The sequence below is a fragment of the Chelmon rostratus genome, chromosome 11 (genome assembly GCF_017976325.1).
Source record: "Chelmon rostratus isolate fCheRos1 chromosome 11, fCheRos1.pri, whole genome shotgun sequence".
NCBI lineage: Eukaryota > Metazoa > Chordata > Actinopteri > Chaetodontiformes > Chaetodontidae > Chelmon > Chelmon rostratus.
The window spans coordinates 11,990,146-12,013,054 of record NC_055668.1 but is presented as its reverse complement, the minus strand read 5'-3'; the positions used below and the strand labels follow the sequence as shown (position 1 = coordinate 12,013,054).

At 43.8% G+C, this 22,909-nt stretch overlaps 1 protein-coding gene across 3 annotated transcripts in view; it reads right to left on the bottom strand.

Annotated features, from left to right (window-relative positions):
• Window positions 1–213: 213 nt before the first annotated feature.
• The window catches only part of dst (dystonin), a 103,171-nt gene continuing 80,475 nt past the window's right edge, over window positions 214–22,909 (bottom strand). For all 3 annotated transcript variants that reach the window (XM_041947072.1, XM_041947070.1, XM_041947071.1), the window contains 36 exons: window positions 22,276–22,517; window positions 21,953–22,159; window positions 21,690–21,809; window positions 21,386–21,493; window positions 21,084–21,302; window positions 20,796–20,999; window positions 19,892–20,123; window positions 19,008–19,234; window positions 18,792–18,914; window positions 18,562–18,663; window positions 17,820–17,921; window positions 17,306–17,479; window positions 16,910–17,065; window positions 16,532–16,729; window positions 15,734–15,862; window positions 15,032–15,202; window positions 13,155–13,310; window positions 12,724–12,930; window positions 12,336–12,455; window positions 11,544–11,713; window positions 11,297–11,456; window positions 10,638–10,832; window positions 10,424–10,552; window positions 9,717–9,860; window positions 9,306–9,494; window positions 9,044–9,173; window positions 8,705–8,868; window positions 8,439–8,601; window positions 8,195–8,349; window positions 8,034–8,108; window positions 7,823–7,840; window positions 5,160–5,277; window positions 2,986–3,176; window positions 2,665–2,775; window positions 1,949–2,075; window positions 214–1,289 (listed from right to left, as the gene is read on the bottom strand). In XM_041947072.1, the coding sequence (XP_041803006.1) occupies window positions 1,033–1,289; window positions 1,949–2,075; window positions 2,665–2,775; window positions 2,986–3,176; window positions 5,160–5,277; window positions 7,823–7,840; window positions 8,034–8,108; window positions 8,195–8,349; window positions 8,439–8,601; window positions 8,705–8,868; window positions 9,044–9,173; window positions 9,306–9,494; window positions 9,717–9,860; window positions 10,424–10,552; window positions 10,638–10,832; window positions 11,297–11,456; window positions 11,544–11,713; window positions 12,336–12,455; window positions 12,724–12,930; window positions 13,155–13,310; window positions 15,032–15,202; window positions 15,734–15,862; window positions 16,532–16,729; window positions 16,910–17,065; window positions 17,306–17,479; window positions 17,820–17,921; window positions 18,562–18,663; window positions 18,792–18,914; window positions 19,008–19,234; window positions 19,892–20,123; window positions 20,796–20,999; window positions 21,084–21,302; window positions 21,386–21,493; window positions 21,690–21,809; window positions 21,953–22,159; window positions 22,276–22,517 (5,693 nt within the window). In that variant the 3' untranslated portion in view covers window positions 214–1,032. The remainder of the gene's footprint in view (window positions 1,290–1,948; window positions 2,076–2,664; window positions 2,776–2,985; window positions 3,177–5,159; window positions 5,278–7,822; window positions 7,841–8,033; window positions 8,109–8,194; window positions 8,350–8,438; window positions 8,602–8,704; window positions 8,869–9,043; window positions 9,174–9,305; window positions 9,495–9,716; window positions 9,861–10,423; window positions 10,553–10,637; window positions 10,833–11,296; window positions 11,457–11,543; window positions 11,714–12,335; window positions 12,456–12,723; window positions 12,931–13,154; window positions 13,311–15,031; window positions 15,203–15,733; window positions 15,863–16,531; window positions 16,730–16,909; window positions 17,066–17,305; window positions 17,480–17,819; window positions 17,922–18,561; window positions 18,664–18,791; window positions 18,915–19,007; window positions 19,235–19,891; window positions 20,124–20,795; window positions 21,000–21,083; window positions 21,303–21,385; window positions 21,494–21,689; window positions 21,810–21,952; window positions 22,160–22,275; window positions 22,518–22,909) is intronic.

The following is a 22,909-nucleotide window of genomic DNA, read 5'->3' as shown; positions in this document are numbered from 1 at the left end:
AACGTTCAGGGATCAGTCAGCTGTGCAAAAGTTTGTGCAGATCCATCAGCGATATTTGTGAAGATGACTGGATTTTTACCCGATGATGGCGCAAGAGGAAAAGATTCATCCTCGGGGGACCCTGAATATCTGGACCGACATCCCCGGAGCCGCGCTGCTAGCACGGCTAACAAAAGGAGCGAGAACGAGCAAAGCAGGGACGATTCTGTGGTCCACACCAGTCTCTGGTGGTTTTCTGCAAGCAGGTTTATTACAAAGTAATGTTACAGTAACAATTTCAGCTCTACCGAAATTAACCATACATTGACATAGATGCACAAGAGAATGTCTACATGGAGTGGCACCTCTTAAAGGTCAATGCGCACACTGCTGTGAAGTGGTCAAACAAAACGGACTGCAGCTGCTCACAAACAAACAGGACTTAAAAGCTTCATGATTACGAGGTTTCTGCTACTTGCCTTAAATAGTGTTTTTCAAAGGTTTCTGCAGTGCTTACTGGGGTTTACTGTAGTATATTGCATTGCCCTTTAAATGCATGTTGGCAGTATATCATAGCACTTAAATAGATAATTGCAGTGTCTCAAATGGTACCATAATGCACCATCTACTCCAAACATCAGCAAACATAAATAACAGTACATTCAGTAACTCTCAGAGCGCTATCCTGTGTGTTGCCCTTCATTAGTGTGTTTAGAAATGTTTAGTTCACCGTACATCGTAGTCATTCCCAGGTTTTCTAGTGTTCGTCAAACCTCTACAGGTTTTGTATCAATAAAATAAAATACGATAAAAACAATTTGACATTTTTCACAAAAAATAAAATACATTAAAAACAAATACACAAGGCCATTGACATTCCATTCTCACATAATATTAAACCATATTGCCTCTCAAAAGAATATTTTACATCTTCGCAACAATTTAAATAACACACTCAACACATTTGCAGTCTTTTAAGTTAGATATCTCCAGTGTCCGTTACGTGTTTAGGGTGCAACCAGCTCCTGGGTTGTTTGTTTTCAAGGCCACTGACTATCGCTTGGATCCCTTGGCCAGTTTGCTTGTGGGAGTGGTTCTCCTCTGAGGAGTGGGGATCTTGGAGGGTTTTCCTCCGTGTTGGCGGGACGCAGAGCGCGGCGTCGCTCGGCTCGAGTCGCCGACCGTCTCGGACACGTCCGAGCAGACAGACTGGATGTCTGAGATGTCAAAGTCAGAGGCGTCGCTTCCTCTGCGACTGCTCCCTCTGCTCCCGGCCTTACTTCCAGGTCGGCTGGAATTTTTTCTAGACTCTAGAAAGATGAAAATCAAGGACAATAATTAATGAACTACATGAGCCTAAACAGCAGAGTTGGTTTCAGCTTTAATAACATTAATATTTCTTGTGATTTTTGTATCCAGTAAGATCAATAGCATTTTGAACATAGTATTTTAAAAAAAGGATGATAATAATGTTGTTGTGTCCACTCAGTATCTATGGTGATTTATCACCATGTGTATAAAGAAACTGGACACAGCCTCAGACACCACCCTGATTTTTGCTGTTTTGCAGTTGCTTCCTTTAAAAGCTACAAAGGCCAACTCTTCAACCGTTAATAGAAGTGAATCAGAGGAACTGAAGTACAAGACTTCCATTGTGCGCATCCCACATCATCTCAACCCTCTTATTTTGACTTTTTGGCTTTAGCAGCTGCTGAGAGAGCAGGCAGTGAGCAGCAAACCTTACTCCTGGCTTCAAACACCTTCAATTCAATCCGTCAACCCCTGAAAATGTTACTGCAATCTCATGTTCTTGCATTTAAACATATAAAAAAGCTTATTTATTCAGTGTTTTACATTTTTATTCATTGAATTCTCTGTTATTCACACGCTTTCGAGGAGCAGTCCGCCACAATCAACAGGCTTCTTCAAAACATAATGCAAAGTGTTCCTGAAGTTGCTCTCTACTCACCGCCTATTGTCTGTGTGCGAGCTTTCAGTACAGCAGCGCTGATCAGTGTTCCCTCTTCACCAGACTGAAATCCTTTGCCTGATAAGTACCCAGGAAGACGCAATTTGCTGCCTTGAACTGGTGTACCCTGCGAAAGACGGAGCTTTACTTTCATTGGTAACCAATGGCGGTTAACTACTCAGTGCTTTTAAGGGCAGCGTTTTAAACAGCAGGAAATCACAAGCTGTGAAAAATGAAAAATCCTCATTTTTGCAACAACTGAGAAATCCCTCTGAGAAGCAGTTAAAATTTGAATCACACATATTAAACCTATGAAACATTCATACATGCATAGATTACATATAAAGCTGCACATGTTATAGTGGCATTAAAATGAGACAGACATTTTTGTCAGACAAGAGTGAAATATTCAGCCCATTCGTAACCAAAGAGGTTAAAGCTTAAAGACCCAACTGAAATCTCTGAAACATGTAAAACCACTTTTATACGTCCAACATCATCCACATCTGTTGTTGTTTTGTTTTTCAATGCAGAATAAATTGGAAATCGGCTAAATCAGAAGTTTAAACCAGCAACAAATACGCCTTTTAAAAACTAGGAGCTCAGTCTAAAGTTATTAGTATTGTGTAGGCTATACATATATTGTTTAATGCAGAAGATTTCAGTTAGGTCAGAAATCGGAAGCGTTCCAAGTCATGTGTTGTATATGACGATACCTCTGAGGATGAACCTTGGCTCCCAAAGGAGTCTGATGATTTAAGAGGAGTGGAGGGTTTGCTGTTTGTAAGCCAGGGCTTATCATAATTGCGGGTTATGTGTTGGGGAGTCTGGGGAACAATGGCAAATCAAAAAAAACACAAACATGGATTCACAAATCAAAAACTACAAGAAACACTAGATGTAAGAAACACAAATAATAAACAGGAGAGTGATCAAATAATGTCGAATATATCAACTGAGGCAGATAAATGGGAGGAAAATCGTGGTGGGGAATGACGGACATCAGCTGACTCTCCGGGCCGAGCGGGGGCTCTCACCTTGAGCGCAGTGGTCGCTGCTGTGTGTGACGGGACCGGACAGCTCTGACTGGAGGTGGATCTGTTGGGAGAAGCTCCTCTGGACGACGGCCGAGATCTCCGGCCTCGGTAGCGGAAGCTCGCCATCACCTGAGTGGTTCCCTCTGGGAGGATGAACTTCTCTCGCAGCTCCATGTTGGTCCTGCCTTTAGCTAAGAAACCACACTCCAAATGAGCCGGACTGCACAAATGCGATCGTGGTTAATTTGAACGGTATTTTCGCGTTGATGGTGATGTGATTTAACACTTTATTTTGCCCTTTAGGTTCCTCATTTCCTAATAATTTCCTAGAAATGTCTATGCAATTTGGTACTAATTATAGGTAAAATAAAAAATTTCCTCATGCGCCAATTAAAGCCAAGCAAGCATTCATTCATTATATGTTGGATGGTATGCTTGGCAGTGGAGACTGAAAGTCTTTGTAAGTTACAGCAGTCACAGTTACATGAATTATTGGGAAAGGATTGGACCTGTAAAATAAAGTGTTACCATGATGTGACAGCCAGATTTGAAATAGAGCAGAATATTTTAAATTAATTAAAAAAACAACAACTCCTGAATAACAATGAAAACGTCATGCATCTTATCTACACTCCAACAGAAGTGCAATTACTGCTGCGAGCGTTTCTCGGCCTGCAGTACGTCTGTTTGCTTGGACTGCTGAACAAATGGTGAAAAGATTCAAACAAATCAAAGTGCGCCTAAACACTACCACATCAAACCGGCCCAAATCAGAGGAATTACAAAAACGAGGAAACATAAACGACACGGAATAAACCAGACGTCGCACGGGTTGCGTTAAAAACAAACTGGCCTCCATGCAGTTTTAATCACAAAGCCACGCGGTCAAACACAGTCCAGTAAACACTGCTTCCATTCTGTGTGTGTTGTATACAGACAACCACATCGGCTTCCTCACTGGCGACAGTTTTATATCAGCTAAGCATCCTGTTTAATCTTTTCAAGGGTTTTCAAATGCTTGTTTGTTTGTTTGAACTGCAAAAGAAGCCGAGCTTGGAAGCGCTCGTCACATGCTGAGAGACGATAAACGAGCTTATTCGGCGCTTCGTGTCCCAGAAAAGTGGCTCAGAGAAAGTGACAGCAGGTGACGTGACTCACACAAACAGCTGCATGCATGAAAACCGGCAGGAGCCGAGTGACAGTTGATTGTGAGCGGAGGCGGTTCGTGGGGATGCCATTCACGATGAGCGCTCACACACACACACGGCTACAGAAGTACACACCAGGACCAACACAAGCAGCACACGCTCGGATGTGCAGACACACATACCACTGGTGGGTTCATGGAGCAAGGTGAGAAAGTGTGAGATTTGCCAACCTATAGGAGACTGAGTAATTGAAGAGTTTGATTCCGAGCGCAACATTTTGCTCCCGTGGTGATGCACTAGAAGAAATGATATCATGTTCAGCAGGAGGAAGGTTTAGCAGGAAAAACAGGAAATTCATAATCAACACAGAAGACAGCAGAAACAAGCAGAGTACAGAAAGCTTTCGCACTCGACGTGGACACAGATAGCAGGGTTTCACACCCTGGAGGTCAGCAGCGCACAATTCTCAACATTTGCGCCTCACAAATTCTAAAAACAATACTTTTTCTAAGAGGTGATTTCATTATTTCACTTTCTCCTGCAGTTTTCACTGTATATGCTGTGAGTTGTGTTGAGAGAGCAAGAACAGACGTTAAGAAGACAGTGAGCAACCTGAGATGTGATTCTAAAACACAGAATAACTCAGTAGGACGCTGCCACGGACGGACAGCCACGCTGGTTACTGCCACTTATACTCAAACTGAGGGTTAGACTCTGAAGCTCTCTAAAGCCTTTGATGGGTCTGGAACTGAGAAGATATTAATAATCCCTTTACAATCAGTTATTCTAAATTGTAATGAAACAGTAATTTAATTTAATTTTGGTGAAAAGAACATCACTGTTTCTAACACTGTGGAAAGGATTAGCAGCCTTTAATCTTTACACTGTGTATGTATGTAAACCTCATGCTAAACGTCAAACAGTTTACATTAAATATTCGACTCGACTCGACAAAAGCGGCCGTGTGCATGTTCAGCATTTATCAGCCCTGCGCTGCGACTTCTCGCACTGAACTTTTGAACTCACCTCGACAGGGGTCGTTCTTCACCAGGAACTCATCCAGAGCCATCCAGCCTCCTCCCACCCGCACCATCACAGTGCTGCGTAAAATCCGTACGAGACGAAGCTGCTGAGAGTCTCCAAACTGCGGTGGCGGGGGGGAGAAAAACAGAGAGGGGAGGTGTGAAAACACTGGCCTGTGCAGGGGCTACAAGCTGCAGGCTACAAGCTGTGCAACACTGGAAACCAGACTGGTTTGGAGAATCCAACGTTATTCCAGTTAATTCATGTGCTATTTGCATTTTTGTGGAATTAGACGGCTCCAATCAAAATATTCCATGCAAAATCTAAGCAGCCATCAGAGACGCTTTGTGTCCACTTCAGGACTGATTTCCCTTCCATGTTGCACAGATTGGCACCAACAGGATTATGACACAAAGACAAAGTTTTAGTTTCATTCTCAAAGACACAAATTACACAAAGGTCAATCCAACTGGTTTTCCTCTGTTAGTGTGTGCTGGTGTATTTGATTTTATTCTTCCTGCATTACTGAATGAGCTCATGCTAAATTCACTCTTTTATTTTCTCATACGTGACATTTCCTCGTACCTCATATCATTTGATGCTGAGCCTGACTCATTTACATTTTGGTCAAAATTATTAGCTGATCTTGGTTTGTTATTTTGTACATATTGAAATCTGTGTACAGAATTTTGGCCAATAAGGAAGAAGCATGCTGAAAAAAGTACTTCTGGTTACTTAGTACAATTGGCTGATATTTCACCATCTTACAGTATTATTAGATTTATTTAAAAAAAAGCATTATCAGCCTTAAAAACTACAGTATCAGTCAGGCTCTACATTGACATCTGTCACAGTTTCTAACTGAATTTGAGCTCCTGTGCTCCTATTGCAAAGCTGCACAGTATAAACAGCAGTTACAGCTGTATTTGACTGATACAGCAGTAATATCAGGATTCATTTCAACTAATTTGTGGTTTCAGGTTGTAACGTCTGACTTTATTCCTGGCTTCAGTTTGCTGCCATTGCTGCAGGTTGAGCCTGTGAAAAAACACATTAACTAGAGGCACATTATTACACCACCAGGAGGCACTAGTGTATAATAATTTGCCCTCATCTCACCAACCACACATACCAAACGCAAGAACACTGAGCACGTCATGGATGTGAATGGGTCAAGGTTTATGTGATGATGGGAGACAGAAGGCAGCCAGTTGGATATGACCATGAGCATTAGCACAAAAACATAATTCACATGGGTCGATCACAGCCGCATGCTTTCTGTCAAACAAGACGACAACAAAAAAACAAAAACAATATCACATCATGAACAGGCGGACGAACAGCAATCTCCTGCAGTCCAGCACTTTGTTGCACTTTCTACAACTACGACTCAAAAATACTCGGGATGCATGACACTGATGCAGATCCGATGCAGCTAGCTCCGATGACACACTGAGAACAACATGAGGAATGGTTCAGATCGGTTCTGTCTAATCCACCACAGTGTGACAAGCAGACATGACCAGACACTGATGACCCTCTGCTTAACTGCCTCGTATCTAATGACATCTCTTCGGCTGCTAAAAATCTTGCACTTGTATGATTCTCAGAATGATTTAATGCCACTGGTGATTTTAGTGATCAAATACATTAAAGGTGATGATGATCTGGAGGAAAAGGAGGCACAAGACACATCTTAAGAATAACCATTTACCAGAATACAGCTTTCCAAAACTGCAACGTGTAGGTGGGGGGTAAGATTTTGATTTTCCCTGTTTGCTATTGTCTCATCGCCGATTAAGGAGTCATGTAAGCAGTGAACCAGACCAAACTGTCAAAAGAATTATTTCAATTCATTTGTTGTGTGATACATCAATACAAACTAGTTCATAAAGCACCACTAATGCCCCTATCCCCTCTTACTAACAGCTCCCATTATTAATCTTAATCCAACAAGTTGCACAAAGCATATGTGGCATACGAACCCATATCAGCAATGGATTCTAAACTGCAACATGCAACTGGTCAAGACATATTAACTCAGCAGGTAAAATGAAAAGCAAAGTATTCATTGAAATCATCAAGGTTGACTATGAAAATAAATTCATAACAGTGTCAGTTACACAAAAGTACGCCAGCCAGTGTTGAGGTAAATCATTCCCATGATACTGAAGCGCCAAAGGCAAGCACACAGAAAGCATTATTTTCCAAACTGCCCAGCAGATGAATTTATGCCCGTGGACCAATAAAAAACATGGGCTGAAATGGTACTGGCACTTTAATATTGTGTTTTCTGAAACTCAAAAGCAGGTTTTTAACACATCTACTACGCTAATTTTCACCTGGATTGTCTAATTTTTCACAAAGCGAATAATCTGGGAAATACTGAAAAACTATAACACATAGGACCTTTAATGCTTCATCAGATTTGATCTTCTGATCATATTCATAAAATTGTTGGACGAAAACACATCTGAGGCCAGCGTCCCTTACGGACTAAATCAGAAGGCCATAGATCTTTATTTCTACTTCTGAGTTTCAGTCTGTAAACATCAGCCAGGAATCTGGGCAGAGAGTGTTAATTGGAACGCAAACATGGTAAATGAAAAAGGTTTGATAAGGCACAGAACAGTAGATCAACGACAGAAGAGGACTTTCATATGTACCTGGTTTCCAAGGTAGAACTGGTGATGCAAAGAACAATAAAAATATAGAAAGTTAGAGTTTTTAGCATGTATTGACCTCTGTTGACACTTTTTGCAGCACAATCAACACTTACCTTCCACAGGACTTTTCCATTAAATCGAGCAACTAGCACTTCAATCATTTCACAATCATGGCTTGCTTGTATTGTATAACGGGTTAAAATCTGCTTACCCGGTATTTGTTGGCACCGATTTGCTCCACTTGGAATCGTTTGGGACATTTGCATTTTGCTACTTGACGTGTAACCTGCAAAGACAGAAGAATTTATTGCACCAGAGTTCTCAGAGCGTGTCTCTCGATTTAGAAAGTCTTGGCGTGAGAGTTCGTATCACCTCATCTTCAATTTTGTCAGCATCTGTTAGTGGTTTGTAGGCGTCCTTGTTGGGGTGAAGAGCTGCCACAAACTCATAGTAGTCAATGTAGCCGTCGCCGTCTCGGTCAAATATGTCTGCCACAGCGCTCATCTCCAGACGGCTGGTAGGGAATTCTATTGAAGAGGCGATAAGAGTTACAGGGTGAGCATTTTTCTGGCTGGTAAATGCTCTTCAGATGTGAGTTTGCGTGTTGGACACTTACTGGAGGAGAGGATTCCCTCTATGAACTCCTGTCGGGTCACCTTGCCATCTTGATCTTTGTCAATGCGGCGGAAGAAGTCCATGACACGAGACTTTTTATGGTTCATCCAGCGCATGTAGCGCTTCCGCCACACATCGAAGTCAAAGTTGGCGAATTCCTTCAGCTGCGCAGAAAACATAAAGGCTGATATGAACGACCAGAACAGCAGAGATTTGCAGATTAGAAGTGGTTTCGGTAACACCGGGAGCGGGTTTCTGCTTGATTACCTCCTCCAGTCTGTCCATGGCATCATTGAGTTTCCTCCTTCTGTCCAAAGCCAGCAGCCACACGTGCTGCCACTTAGTGACCAGCAGGTTAACCCGCGGGTTCTTGGTTTCAATGGGAGCCTGCGTCGCTGACGCGTACATGGTTTGCGTGGGGGAACGTTTTCCTGTAAGGCAGAGACAAACACCTTCACCGTGTAATCAGGAAGAACAGATGAGCAATGACATCATTCCAGGTGCTGAAATGGACGAGATGAGGATGTCGCGTCACCCTGCAGTGATTCAACACTGGGCCAGATGGCTCGGGTCACGCTCCATGAGGGGTATTTGTGGGATACGTACTTCCAGCTCTTCCTTTGCCGAGCACAGGGATCTGAGACTGGTTCGGGGTCTCCACAGCAGCCTTCCTTTTGTGTGTCTTGGTGATTTTGTCAACATCTGGTTGCTTCCTGGTCATTTCCTCCATGAACGCCTGCAGGGAAAAGCAACAAGTAGGCTCCTAGTTTAGCTCATCCACACTTGCTACTGTCAACTACTATAATCAGAACATACTATAAGTACGGCTTGCTTGCTAGATCTGTTTTTATCTGCAGTTTTACTTCACCTGGTGTTCTGCGATGAGGCTTTTGACCTCCTCGATCTCCTGTGGCAGCGGCTCCTTGTCCTTATCGTTGAGGTTGGTCTCAGCCCACTGCAGCCAGGTCAGCAGATTCTCCAGCAGCTCCTGAGTGGCTAACAGCTCAGTGAGGGCCGTGGCCAGTCGCTGCTGGTGCTGCCTGGCCCAAGCCTGCACCTGTAACAGTAACATCACCCACATCACACATACTGTATGGGGACAGAGCAGTTCCTGTTGTGTGCAACAGCCATACGGGGCTACTGTTCATCCCACATCTTCATGGTAAAAAAGGTAACTTAATTGTTGTGACTTGAAGCATCCAACATGTGTAGCTGGGTCATACCTGTAGGTATGACAGAGCTGAAAAGCATGTATGCGAGCATGCAGCTGTGAACTGACCTCTTCAAACCGTGCTTTAATGATGGTGTTCCAGTGTTTGATGGTGGTGATGGAGTCTGGATGGCAGATGGTCAGAATAGCCTCCCCCATACTGGCTGCTTTATTTAGAGCCACTCGCTTTTCCTCCAGTTTCTTCATGAATTCCTTAAAATTAGCAAATGGAAAAGAGGTTAGATATAAATTTGGATTATTTTCAGCATACATAAAAATGAAGCATTGCTCATGGGGTTGTTTTAATGCTGGAGCACGGGAGAGCAATTTGAAAAAGATGAAATCATAGTTCAGAAAAATATCTGTAATACTGTATTCTTGGCACAGAAGATGACATATGATGTGGACGTTGTGCAATTCCAGAATCAGCCAGCACGTTTCATTAATTATTAAAACACCCAAACTGTCCAAATCTAAACTTAAAGTTTTGCTTCAAGGTCCTGTGTGCAGGATTTTGGAGGATCATTTGGTATTGTTGTGTTTTCGTTGCCTTAGAATGAGCCCTTTATATATATATATATATATATACACACACACATTCAAAATTCTCTGCATTTTCAGCTGCCACCATAGGTTCTCCTACATGCTTGGAAAGGGAGGATGAGGCGAGGGGTATTCAGTTGGTTTCAATCTGCAGCCTCTTTGCTAGATGCCATTAAATCCTACACACTGGTCCTTCAAGATAAAAAAAAAACATAAATATTTGCATTGCTTGCCTTGTGTTGTTCGATGAGCGCCTGCAGAGCCTCCTCATCGTCAGGCAGGCTGCCATGGAAACGCAAACTCTGCTCTGCCTCAGCCAGCCACTCCAGCAGGATGTGAACAGCAGAGTGAAACTCCTCAGCCTGCAGCCAGAGATCAGATCAGATCAGTCAGGCTCACAGAGGTGGCTTACCTTCCATGTGACAACTGCACGGGGCTCTGCGGTACCTGACACAGGGCCTGCTCCAGCCGGGCCTGCTTGGACACGGACAGGTTGCACACGGTCTCCCAGCGAGTGCTCAGCTCCTGCATCTGGACTTTGACCCAGGACGAGTCATCGTGGCTGCTCTCAATCAGCTCCCTGGCTGAACGCTTGAGGGCCTGAACGCTTACTGTCCTCTTTCCCAACTCCTTCTGGAAAACCTGCAGAGACATATCAGCAAAGCACACAGTCAAACAACATAAAATAATCCGTTTTAAGGAAGAAGCAAAAAAAGGTTTTCTTTTTTTCCCAGGCCATCTCAGTATCCAATGCGTGTAAGATGTGTCTACTTGTGGACTATAAAATTCATTCAGCTACAACAGGGTCACAGCTGTTGGTGCAACAAAAAAAAGATTACTCTGCTGCTGATGTAGTGCGGTTATTATTATTAATGATAACACTGGAAGCATCAGTTTTCCAGACATCCTTGCTGGAGAGAAAACTTCAAAGAAGTCTCAGTGGAAAGGTACTACAATGCTCGCCCTTTTGTTGTTTGAATTGATAACCCAGCCCTGGCGTGGTTTTAGCATCCTTTGTTTTCTATTGTGATAAGAAACAATCAATGAAGAATAGAAAGGGCGGTGTTAGCTTTGGTCACACTGCGGTGTGGTCTGGTGTTTTCTACCTTGTGGTTGTCTATCAGATTGAGAACCAGGTCTATGTCTCCATGGACGGGCTGGTCCTCAGCCAGCTGAGGCTCCACTCTGTACAGCCAGTCAATGAGAGCCTGGAGAGCGTCTGTGAACTGGCCGGAGAACAACAGGGCCTCCTCGAGCTTGTTTTGTCTGCGGGAGAACACAAATCATTAACAGTGAGTGAAGAGGCCTGATGGGGGTAAAATACAGCAACAAATGTGGGGGGAGTATCCTTACCTTTCTACTGACTTGCCACAAACAGTGTCCCATTTGTCCCTCAGCTCGCTTAGCATGTCGTCCAGCTTCTGATTGTCATCCTGAAGGGAGGTCTTGTCTTTCAGGGACCGTCCTGTTCGAGCGGTTGTGTCGTACACTGAGTGTTTGCTGCCCAGAGCTTTCTGGAACTCCTGTGAATGAGAAACGTTGTCAAGAAGCTCATCCCATCTAAAGAGCATCGTAATTCGCAGACAACAGTCTAGCATAGTGGATTGCTTTAAATCTCAGAGTTTACAGTGAACCATCTCAGAGGATTTTCCTCCTGCTGGTGTTGGCACGTCAGACAGGATCCTAATCTGTGTGTGTGTGTTTTGTGATTAAGAAGACAGTACTCAGCGAAGGGAAACAAAAAAAGGGGTCAAAACTCAAGAGCTACTGCTCCGCAGAGATTTAAAGTATCCAAAAGCAAGGTCACCCCTAATACATTTGGTCCAACCCGGGATTATGACAGGATTAGCACAACATCCGTGCATAACACTACAGAGACAACAAGAGGGGACTGGGTAGTCTGTAAATCAAGCAAATACACAACTAATGCGTTCTGCCGATACTGTAATTCCCATAAACAGCTTTCTATGTTGGGATTGCTTCCAACTCTCATACATTACATATTAAACGTGGCGAGGTAAACAGCTGTCCAGCCATTGTGTCTGTTTAATGAATGAAACTCTGCTGTAAATGCTGTTAAAGGTCCCTGCTTATTTGAACTGCGTTCTCTCTGTAGCAAGCCGTGATAAGACGATGCTCGGTCACCTTGTGCTGCGCCAGCTGCGTCTTGATTTTGTCCGGATCATTGGCAATTTCCACTTCTGAGTCCAGAGCCTTCTCTGATTCGTCCAACCACTCCATCAGTTTATTCCAAGTTTCATGGAACTAATGGAGGAGAAAGGAACAATCACAGCGTAAAGCATTTTGAAAAAAAGGTATGATTTCACTTGATTTATTGCAGAGTCCTGCAAAATGTTCAGATGATTAAGTTTTCAGGCCCAAGGAACAGAAAATGCTGTAATAAGCTGCAGACAAAATATGAAACAGGCCTCATATACTATTTCCAGAGCTTTCCAATGATAATAAAAAAAACCCTAACAGCAGTGAAACAATGCCTATTTTGACCCCAATATTTGAATGCACAGAACGGTACCTGTTTCGCCCTCTTCCTGGCGTCATCCAGCAGACGACCGCGCTCTACGGACCGCTGCACCAGCTTCTCCCAGCGGCCTTGCACGCTGAGCAGCAGGTTCTTGATCAGGACCACATCCTGTTTCTGGCTGAAGTACTTCAAGTGTGTCCCTGTCTTGTCCAGTTCAATGATGTGGTCTCTGTGGGAGTTCACCTCTGTCACAAACATCTGCACAAAAGCAGCCGAGAGGAGAGAGGCTCAGGTCAGGTGTTATGGTGTCAAAAGGGAGCGCAGGCTTTTCACAGCAGTAATGTAGGTCATTTGATTGATATGCTAATGAGCTGTGGAATGTATTATGGTGGTTAAAGCAATCATGCACAACCATAAAAAAAATCATTTGTCATCAGCGTTTCATTTCACATCAGAGGCTGTGCAACCTGTACAAACATTACCTTATGCTCATCAATCTGAAACATGATGGTCTCCAGTATGAGGGAGGCAGGCGAGACCATGTTCAGCGTCTGCTCTGCTTGGGTTAGCCAGTTGATGAAGTCCTGCAGGGAGTTGTGGAAATCTGTGGCGAGCGTCAAGGCTTCTTCTAGTTTCACCTGCAGACACAGCACACCGTCAGGGTCCACAGCGGCGGAAACAATCCTGCCGTCTTTATTACAACCTGCATCACACCACACAATGCTGAAAACAACCGGCTCGGTTGCTACAACACTCGACGATGAGGGGAGGGAAAAAAACCACGACCAAACATGACCTCTATTTATACAGAGGAAGCGAGCATCTCTGGAGAGGCTGATGGTGGAGCAGAAAGGGAGTGATGAGCTTTTAATTGAATGAGTGAAACGTCCGCGCTGAAAAACATCCATTTGCTGCAGCCGAGGCCACTGGCACAGGCTCATCACGTCTGCAAACACTGCATAATGACATTACAAACCTGATGAGAGTTGTGGATAATAACCTGTTTCTCTCATATACTGTGGGTCATGTTGAGAGTCTTGCTAAATATGGATTTGCAGTTCAGTAGTCAGTGCTTATTGCATTTCATTTCAATACTCTTTTCCAAGAAGAAGTATTCAGATCCTTTACTTAAGTAAAAGTACTACAACCAAATAATGAGAAAATATGAGAATGATTTATTTTGTTGTTTGGTTTTGTTTTGTTTTATTCAGTGTCCCAACTTTTTTGGAATTGAGGTTGTATTACATATAAGGTTTCTGGATACGGAGTATGTTGCATTTTACTGCTGTAGATATTTAAGGTTGAACTAATTATAACAACTTTCTATACTGTTCAATCTCTAGTTGTTAGCTGTAGTTTAATCTAAAACAATCCAACATAATCTATAGAGAACTAGTCCCATTTTCATCTTTGTGACAATATATTTCTTAGCTAATCCAAGGTTTGTGTTTTTGAATAGTTTACTTATTTTAAGAGGAAGGGGAAGGTCAATTTATCAGAGAAATTCAAATTTTAAATAACCAAATTTGGAGATAGATAATTTTTAAGTGACAGGAGAGATATGTAAAATTGTAATCAGAAAAATAACCTGCAAAATGGAAAAATTCAAATAAAAGTACAAATACCTCAAATGTGTACTTAGTACTTAGTACTTACAACAGCACTTGAGTAAATGTACAGGACTTAGATTCCAGAACTGCTCTTTCCTGCTTGGAAAAAAGAGCACACTGGACTCGAGCAGTGCCACATTGGTGCAGCGAGTTTTGGCCGGCAGCTGCGACTGCGTGCAGCTCTGAGGCTTTGAATTCCTGGGAACAGGACCAAAGTAAATAGGAAGCAAAATGCTGCAGCAAACTCCCAAGCAGCCGAAATGAGGGGCTCCATATCTGGAGTGATTGGCCAGGGAGCGATGATTTGTCTTTTTGCCATGTAAAATGATGATGTTTATTTATCGCAGCCACAAAAGTGAGAAAATGTTGCTCGGAAGGAGAAGATTTCCCAAAGAACAACAGAGTGACCGATGAGTCTTTATTTTGGCCCAACTGGTAGTTTAAGCACTATTATTTATTTTATGCACTTGTCGACTGTTCTCATGGCAACACGGGAGACAAGAGCGCTGTTGTTCCACGCTGACTCAGACAGCCACTCGCCTGCTGTGATCTACAGCGTAACCGCATCCTGTGTGTCCTTGCCAGCACCCTGTCCTTACACCATTCATTATCCACACTGGGATTAGAGGCTTCCAGATACAGAGTCACAGCTCAAGTGTATGTCAGCGGCCTCTCGCTGGGACCTGAAGTCGTGAATCATTAAGAGCTGTGTCAGTCTGCCCTCCTCTCCACAGCCCTAACCGACATACCTTTCTTTCAGCGACCTTCCCCTGCACAGCTTCCCATTTGTCCTTCAGGTTGGCGAGGTCCTGCTCCGTGTTGCTGTCTGGGCCCTCGGGCGTCGCGGCGAGCAGCTGGCGACCCTTGTTCTGCAGCTCCCGATACAGCTCCTCCTTCACCTCGAAGGCAGAACACAACTCCTGCAAGAGACAATGGCATGAGGAGAGCGGGGCTAAATTACAGCTCTGGATCACCATGTGAGAGTCTGCAGCGCCTGAAGTGTGTGTGATGAAACTGTCAGTGCACTTTATTTTTAATCAAGTCCAAAAAGGGTGAAAGAATGAGCTCATTTGGGCCGTGTTGAGACTCATGTATGATGTTACTGATCTGATAAAAGTGATTTCTTTCAATCCTTTTATTTTTGGGTCTGTGAGATGTCACTGCTGACGCTTCATTAGGGCGAGTTTTTTTTTGTTTTTTTTGTGAAAGCATCTTGAGTTTCTCCATTAGAGTAAAGGAAAACAAAGAAGAAAACATTCCTAAATTCATTACAGTCTGACATGGCCGAATCAATTTGAAACACCTTTTGTCGTCTTCTGCAGGGGGATGCGAGCAGTGCATTCTGCAGTGTCATTTAATTTTCACACTCCGGATAAAACACAGGCAAGACGTAGCGGCCTCCTTACAAGCCTGCCATCTGTATGCGGCCTTTCATATTGTTAAACACATACCAGATGGGCGTTAAGCTGCTCCCGGGCCGTGTCTGGTAAGCCTCCCACAGCCTTTGATGCCAACAGCTGACGTTCTGTGTCTTTCAGCCATTGCTGCATATCTTCGATCTCACCATGGAAACCTTGGGCCTACAACACAATACAACCTGAGTCAGGACAAAAGGTGTCACACACACTCATTGTTAGCAACCTATGGCTCGGAGAGGAGGATGTCTGAGTTATTAATTCGTTGGATTAATTTAGCTCCCAAAGCTGGCTATCAGTAGGATTCAGCTGCTTTAATTAAAAAGCCTGACATGTAATGAACTAAAGCCTTTGAGCTAATAAAAAAAATGATTTGATGAATAAAGAAAGTGTTGTTTTTTTTCTAAATCAGCTGTCGAAGCTGAACTGAACTTTATAAGATGACAGGGTACCAAATGAAACCGTCTTCCGGATTTTTTTGGCACGTTTTGTGATAAATACTCTCATCTCTGAAAACCCTCGCAGCCTGGGACAGATTATATGCTTTTGAAAAAAAAACTTCTCAAACATTTCTTGAATAAAAATCTAAATCCAGGACATATTTCTGTTTCTCATATCCTCCTCTCACATCAAAGCACCCTGCTGAAAGTTATGAATAGAAACTCGACAGGATGTGAAAGGAATGAGGAGGGAGGGGGGGGTAGGAATCCCTGCTCCAAAACCAATTTATGACTTTGACACAACATGCCGGCTCCCCTGGGAGAACAGAATCAATCGCATCTTATTAAAGAATGAATCAACACAAATAAGGCCTGATGAAGATCATTTTTCTACCTGAAGCAGAGCACTCTCCAGCTGTTGCTTCCTCTGCGCCGTCTTCTCAAGGATGGCTTTCCACCGCTGGTTCAGGTTCTCCAGTTTGCTCTGCAGACTAGAAGCTTCCTCTCCAGCGCTGGACTCCACCAGATCATTACCGACCTTATTGACGGTCTCTACTGTCGCCTTATGAGCCAACACGTCATTCTGGAGAACCTGAGGAGACAAAAGCATACAGAAATGGTGAGATGTTGGGCGGATGGAACTGAAGCACAAAGGGACTAAAATAAATCTGCTTAAGCTTCATTTTGGAATGAAGGGAGATAAATCTGCTGCCTCCTCGTTCTGTTTCCGTGGATTAAATGAAACGTGAAGTGTGGTCGACTTTTGCCGTACATGATGCTTGGCGAGCTCTATCTCGATGGCTTTGGGGTCTCCTCCGGCCTTCCTCTGCTCGTTGAGCAGCTCCTCGGTGTGGCTCATCCAGGCCAGCAGCTCGTCCAGTGCGTGCTGGAACTGGCCCAGTGCCAGAAGGCCTCCCTCCAGTTTGTGCTGGATTAATGACAGATTAAACCATTAGACAGTGAAAGCATTTGACCTGCATACAACACCACACATTCCACGGCCTGCTTCATCCATTGTTTACTCTGTTTTCTAGTCCATAAGCAGCAATAGAGGTCTGTTACAATTATGTTTAAGATAGAGTTATCACATACTGTAATCTCAACCAATGTCCATTACCTAAGATTACTTTTCTAGATATCAGCATTTTGCTTCCACACATTCTCTGACCTGTCGGCCGATGATCTTCTCATCCAGGTTGTCCCAGAGCATCTTGAGCTCAGACACTGGCTCCTGGATGGCACAGCGGTCGGCCTCCTCCGTCACCTTCTTCAGCAGGAGGCCCGCCTGGTGGTTCAGGCGCTCCATCTCGATCTGCAGCTGGTACGCCTCTCCTTTGAACTCCTGCAACACCCAGTCAGTCAACAGAAGTACAAAGCTTTCTGGACAATACATCTGACTCTACTCGCCGTGGCTTTTCAGCACGAGATTTGTCTTTTCGTACATCAAAGACTACTACTCTGTGCGACTGCTTGATGAAGCAGAAGGTTTTGTACAATACAGGCCAACTGGGGCAGGCTATGAAGCACTCAACATAAACACAGCTGGATTATGACAGAGCTTCCATAACAGAGACTACTGCAGTAAGAAGAAAATCGATAAACCAGCTCGGAAGTGAACCGTCATGTTGTCAGCACGTAAGAATATACTATGTTGTATATTTAAGCAGAAATACAAACTGTACCTTGAGCTCCACAATCTGCTGCTTGACAGTTTCCAGGTCTGTGCCTACAGGTGACATTGAATCCAGTTTGCTCTCCAGAATATCCACCCAGTCAAACATACCCTGTGTGTGAGGTGGGAAACCATTGTTAGTGAGAGAGAGAAAAGCTTAGTGCACAGGGAGTCGTGTTTAGCGCTTAGTGTCATCTTACAGTCGGTGTGGAGTGAATCTGTGTGGTTTACAAATTAGGTAAACAAAATGAAACACAAGCCCTGGACGTAAATATAATGATCTTAAAGGAGTGTGAACGGGGTCCTTAGAGTTAGTCAAATTAAAGCAGACATGTAGAGGACTCTTCTTTTCTGAGAGGAACTTTATTACACATTTGAGCCAAATATAGCAAAGTGCTGTGGTTGGTGTTTATTGTTTAAAAAGGGTTTCTCATAAAATGTTGTATCACTTCAATGAAGTGCAATAAAAAAAGCACTGTAATCTGTGGTTTCATCTAAAGGCCTTAAAAACTGGTTGGATCACTGTGTGTGTTTAATTTTCAAACACATACATACAGTCTATCTCGATGTAAAACTATATCCTATTATTAGCTACAAAACAACAGTGATGCACATGTCTGCTGTATGAGTAAGGATTAGGGGCGGGTTAGGAAGAACTTCACCACAAAGTTACTAAAAATCCAAGCTGTGTTGCAGTCGCAAATCGGTCACTGTGTTGAGAGAATTATTTGATAAAGCTGTGATCAAAGTACCTGCAGGCCATCCTGAAACTGCACAGCAGCCTGCATGGCTTCTTCCAGTCTGTCTACTCTCTCCTTCCAGGTCTTATTGAGGTTTTCCCACGCCGAATTCACCTGGAAAAGTGACACGAGTGCTTCACCACAAGCTACATGCGGGCAAAGAAACCAGCACGGACACTCCAGAGAAGCAGTAGGTGAAGAAGAAATAAATGTCTGTGTAGAGGTGGTTTTAAATCTGCTACCTCATCAATGCTTTTCTTTATCACAGGTTTATCAGGCTCCCCGCAGGCAGTCATCAGCTCTGCACCCTGGTTCTGAACCACATCAAGCTCTTCCTGCAGACCGTCGATCTCCTCCTTAAATCCCTGTCGGAACAAAAGCAGTGAAGTTGAAAACAAAGGAAACATCACTCTGTCTATTCCCACCACTCGAGTCAGTAACTTCATCCTCTGTCTGACCTCCACAAACTCCTGCTGCTGTTTGACGACCGAGGGGTCGACTCCAGGCTCCTCCAGCTCTCTCAGCAGGTCCTGGCTGTCTTTGATGGTGACGATGAGGGCGCAGTGGTCGCACCAGAACTTGTCTGCCAGGTCCATCACATCCAGCAGCTTCGCCTCCCGCTCCTCCACTAAGGCCTGGATGTCGCTCCAGAGGAACACCATCTGGTCCAGTTTGTCTTGTACAGCTTGAAAAACCACAAGTGACAACGGCAATGAATGTAGACTAAATCAATCAAGTATGGAACAGGAGATCGCACATGCGTTCCTCGGCTGCGTGTGCTGGACAACGCGTCTCACATGTTGCAGGTTTAATAACAAGCTGTTTGGGCTCTGTCTGAGCTCTGACTTTTCCTTGCACCTAAAAAAAAGAATGGCATTCCCATTAAAGTCACACCTGGAGGAAAGCTTTTGAATCCAGGGAAGAAAAACATTGCCAAAACTCAAACTACAAGCTTAAGCCAAGGAGCTGAAGAATGATTACACGCGTTTTGATTGGGGAAGAATTACAGGATATCTTTCCTACTGTTGACCGTTTATTATGCAGTTTGTTTTATTGGCTCTTTGGCCTTGAGCACACATATACGGATATTTTTCAAAATATTTCCTCTGCATTTAGGCCTCTCGTTCACACACAAACGGTGTTTTATGTTTCTCTAAAACATCATCTGAAGTGCAGATTCCTTAAACATCCATTTTAAAATATGTGTATAAGTGAGGACAAAGCCTTAGAATTATCCCAATGTCCTACTATGATACAACCCTCCTAACTGGATTCAGTCAAATAACAAAGAAAGAGAGCACACCTAAATTAAACAAAAAAGATGGTTTGATATATAACAAACCTTTGGCAGATATGTCCTTGTCTGCACCCTCAGATCGTGCGATCATCTCCTCGCCTCGCTGCCTCAGTGTCTCATAAGAGGGCTGCAGTTTCTCCAAATCCACAGAGACGGCCTTATTTTCTGTAATCTGCTCCTTGATCTTGTCCACCTCCACTGAGATGGATGGAGGCTGGCGCAGCCGTTCAGCGATCCGCTCCAGGGACTCCAACATCGGGTCAATTTTATCATGGAACTGGTGGAGAATGAGGGAACGAGGGAAGTTTGTATTCATGCTTCAAAGCAGTAACTCCTCTTGTTTGAGAAGCTGACAAACTGAGAGTTTTGCATTTTTGCTTGAACATTAACTGAAACAATTAATCGCATATCAAAATAGTAAAATCCTTTTCAATTGACTAATTGATTAATTTACTATTTTTTGCAGGTTGCAAAGGTCATGCCAAGAATGGATTTCACAAATGATGCAGTGTCTCTCTGAAACAGGACGACCAAGCATTCTCCCAGCTGTCTTTGGTAACAATGCCATTTTTTACTAATTTCTGACATTTCCTAGACTAAACAATAACCTGATGAATCAAGAAAATAATTAATAATGAATGAGATTCATCGAAAGTGAAAAAATCATTCCTTGCAGCCCTTGATGACCATGACTCAAGTTTTATATTATAAAAAATGCTACAATGTTCTAATAAGGTTACAGCAACTTATTTTAACTCTTTTTAAAGCACCCAATATTGTCATAATCTATTTTCAAAAATAGCAGTAGGTTTAATTATATGACACCTTTAGCTCAATGGCATATTGCCAAAACATTACCATGTATGGACTGAGCCCATGCAAATACTGTCAGAATACATACGTGTGTGTGTGTGTGTGTATGTGTGTGTGTGTGCGTGTGTGAACTCACCTGGGTGGATTTGGAGATGGCCTCGTCCAGAGTAGCAGCTCTCTGCTTGACATCAGCCTTGAGTTTGGTGTACAGTTGGTCTGTAGTTGTGTACTTCTCTCTGATGGCCTCTCCCTCCAATGGGCTGAGTTCAAGTAACTGAGGCCCGGTCTTATTCATCTTGTCGATGTGGGGCTTGTGCTCGGCAATCAGCTCTCGCATTTGCTGGAGAGGACGTGGCATGTTAAGTTTTTTCATCGCTTGAACAAAAAGTGTGGTGCTGAACACCTGCGTCGGCCGGCTCCTTACCCTGAGCTCCTCTTGCTGCTGCCTGAGCGCGTCGTTCTCGATGGCGGGTGGAGGCAGCTGGCTGAAGGTGCTCAACGTTTCCTGGAGCCACGGCCACATCTCCTCATAGGTCTCCCAGAACTGACCGGCCAGAGACTGGGCTCGCTCCAGCTGCAGGCAGCGCTCTGAGTTCAGCTGGCTGACGGTACCGTACTTCTCCAGGAGAGTCTGGGTCTTGGCCTGATTGAAAACCAACAAGATCTTTTAACTTAGTCGCATATTCTTAATGAATAATCTGAAAAATTGAAATAGATTCTTTTCACCTTCAACATTTCTTTCTCTTCTGGTTTTTTGCTGTTCATGATGGCCTTTCCTGTTTTCACAATATCATCCACAGCATCTTTGTGCCTCATGATGTCCATGGAGAAGATCTGGAAAACCGGTGGAGCGAGTTTGGGCATTACAAAACAAGCCGCTGTGTTTACTGTACTTTGTTTCAATGGAGGCCTGCGTCTATCAACACACACACACACACACGCACGCACACACACGCACGCGCGCGCACACACACACACACACACACACACACACACACACACACACACACACACAGCATGAGAGGCTAACCTTCTGTGCTTGGAGCTGGACTGTGGTTTGGTCCTGCTCCAGCCTGATCTCGCCCATCGACTGCAACTTCCTCTCAGCTTCAGTCAGCCAGGAGAGCTCAGCGTCTGCAGCCTGCTCAAACTAGAAACAGACAAAAGTCACTTTCTGAAGTCACTGGCTGAAAATGTTTCAACTCCGAAAAAGAAATGAATGTATAAGAGGAACAATAAAACAGATGGAAAAGCCAAATGAGAAAAAGCTGCTTGCTAATGTCTCTGGTTTACCTGCTGTGACTTGAGTATATCGGCGTTGATCTGGTCAACCTGCTGGGTGATGGCGTCGCAGACGGCTCTGTACCGCTCATTATCCTCAGTCACCAGCTTGTCCAGACCCTCGCGGGTGTGCCAGGGGATCAGATCCAGGAGAGAGCTGCTCAGCTCATTCAGCTTGTCCGTCGCAGGTTTCTGCTCTTTGGTCTCTTTTAGCAAGGCCTGAACCAGATCACATGACACACAGAAAACACCAACTTCAGCCTGATGAATCAGCTCACTGAGAGGAATTGCGTTGAAAATTGTATTTGGTGTTTATTTCTTTAGGGGAGAATTACCCTCAGCCTGCTTTGTGCATGAAGGAGCTGCTCGCCCACTGGCTCCTGAGCAGCAAACGCTCTGGTCTCAGACTCTACGTTCTCAAGCCAGGAGCTCAGGTCCTCGTGGGTACTCTGCAGCTTGGTAGACAGACTCAAAACTCGCTCCAGCTTCTTCAAAACAGCGTCACTCATGGAGTTGATCTCAGCGTACTTTGTTTTTATTCCGTCCAGTTTGCCTTGGATGACAATCACCTCATCACCTACAAACAGAACGTCAATTATATATAAATTCAGGGAGTTTTGCATCTCTTAAAACTCCCTTTAGGGAAGTGCAGCATGCTGCTAGCTAGAGTGTATAAGAATGTATGCATGTTCTGAACAAATAACATGCTTTGCATTTTATCATGAACCCACAGACATTTAAAGGACTGCTTATTTGCTATCTTGCAGAGAGCCAGCAGCCAGTTAGCTTAGCTTAGCATAAAGACTGGAAGCAGGGGGAAACAGCTAGCCTGGCTCTGTCCAAAGGTAGTAAAATATGACTACCAGCACCTCTACAGCTCACTAATTTACATGTTATATTCTGTTAAGAAATAAACAACCCATTGTGGTTTTGCAGTTATTATGAGCTATTTCTTCGCCATTTCTTCCT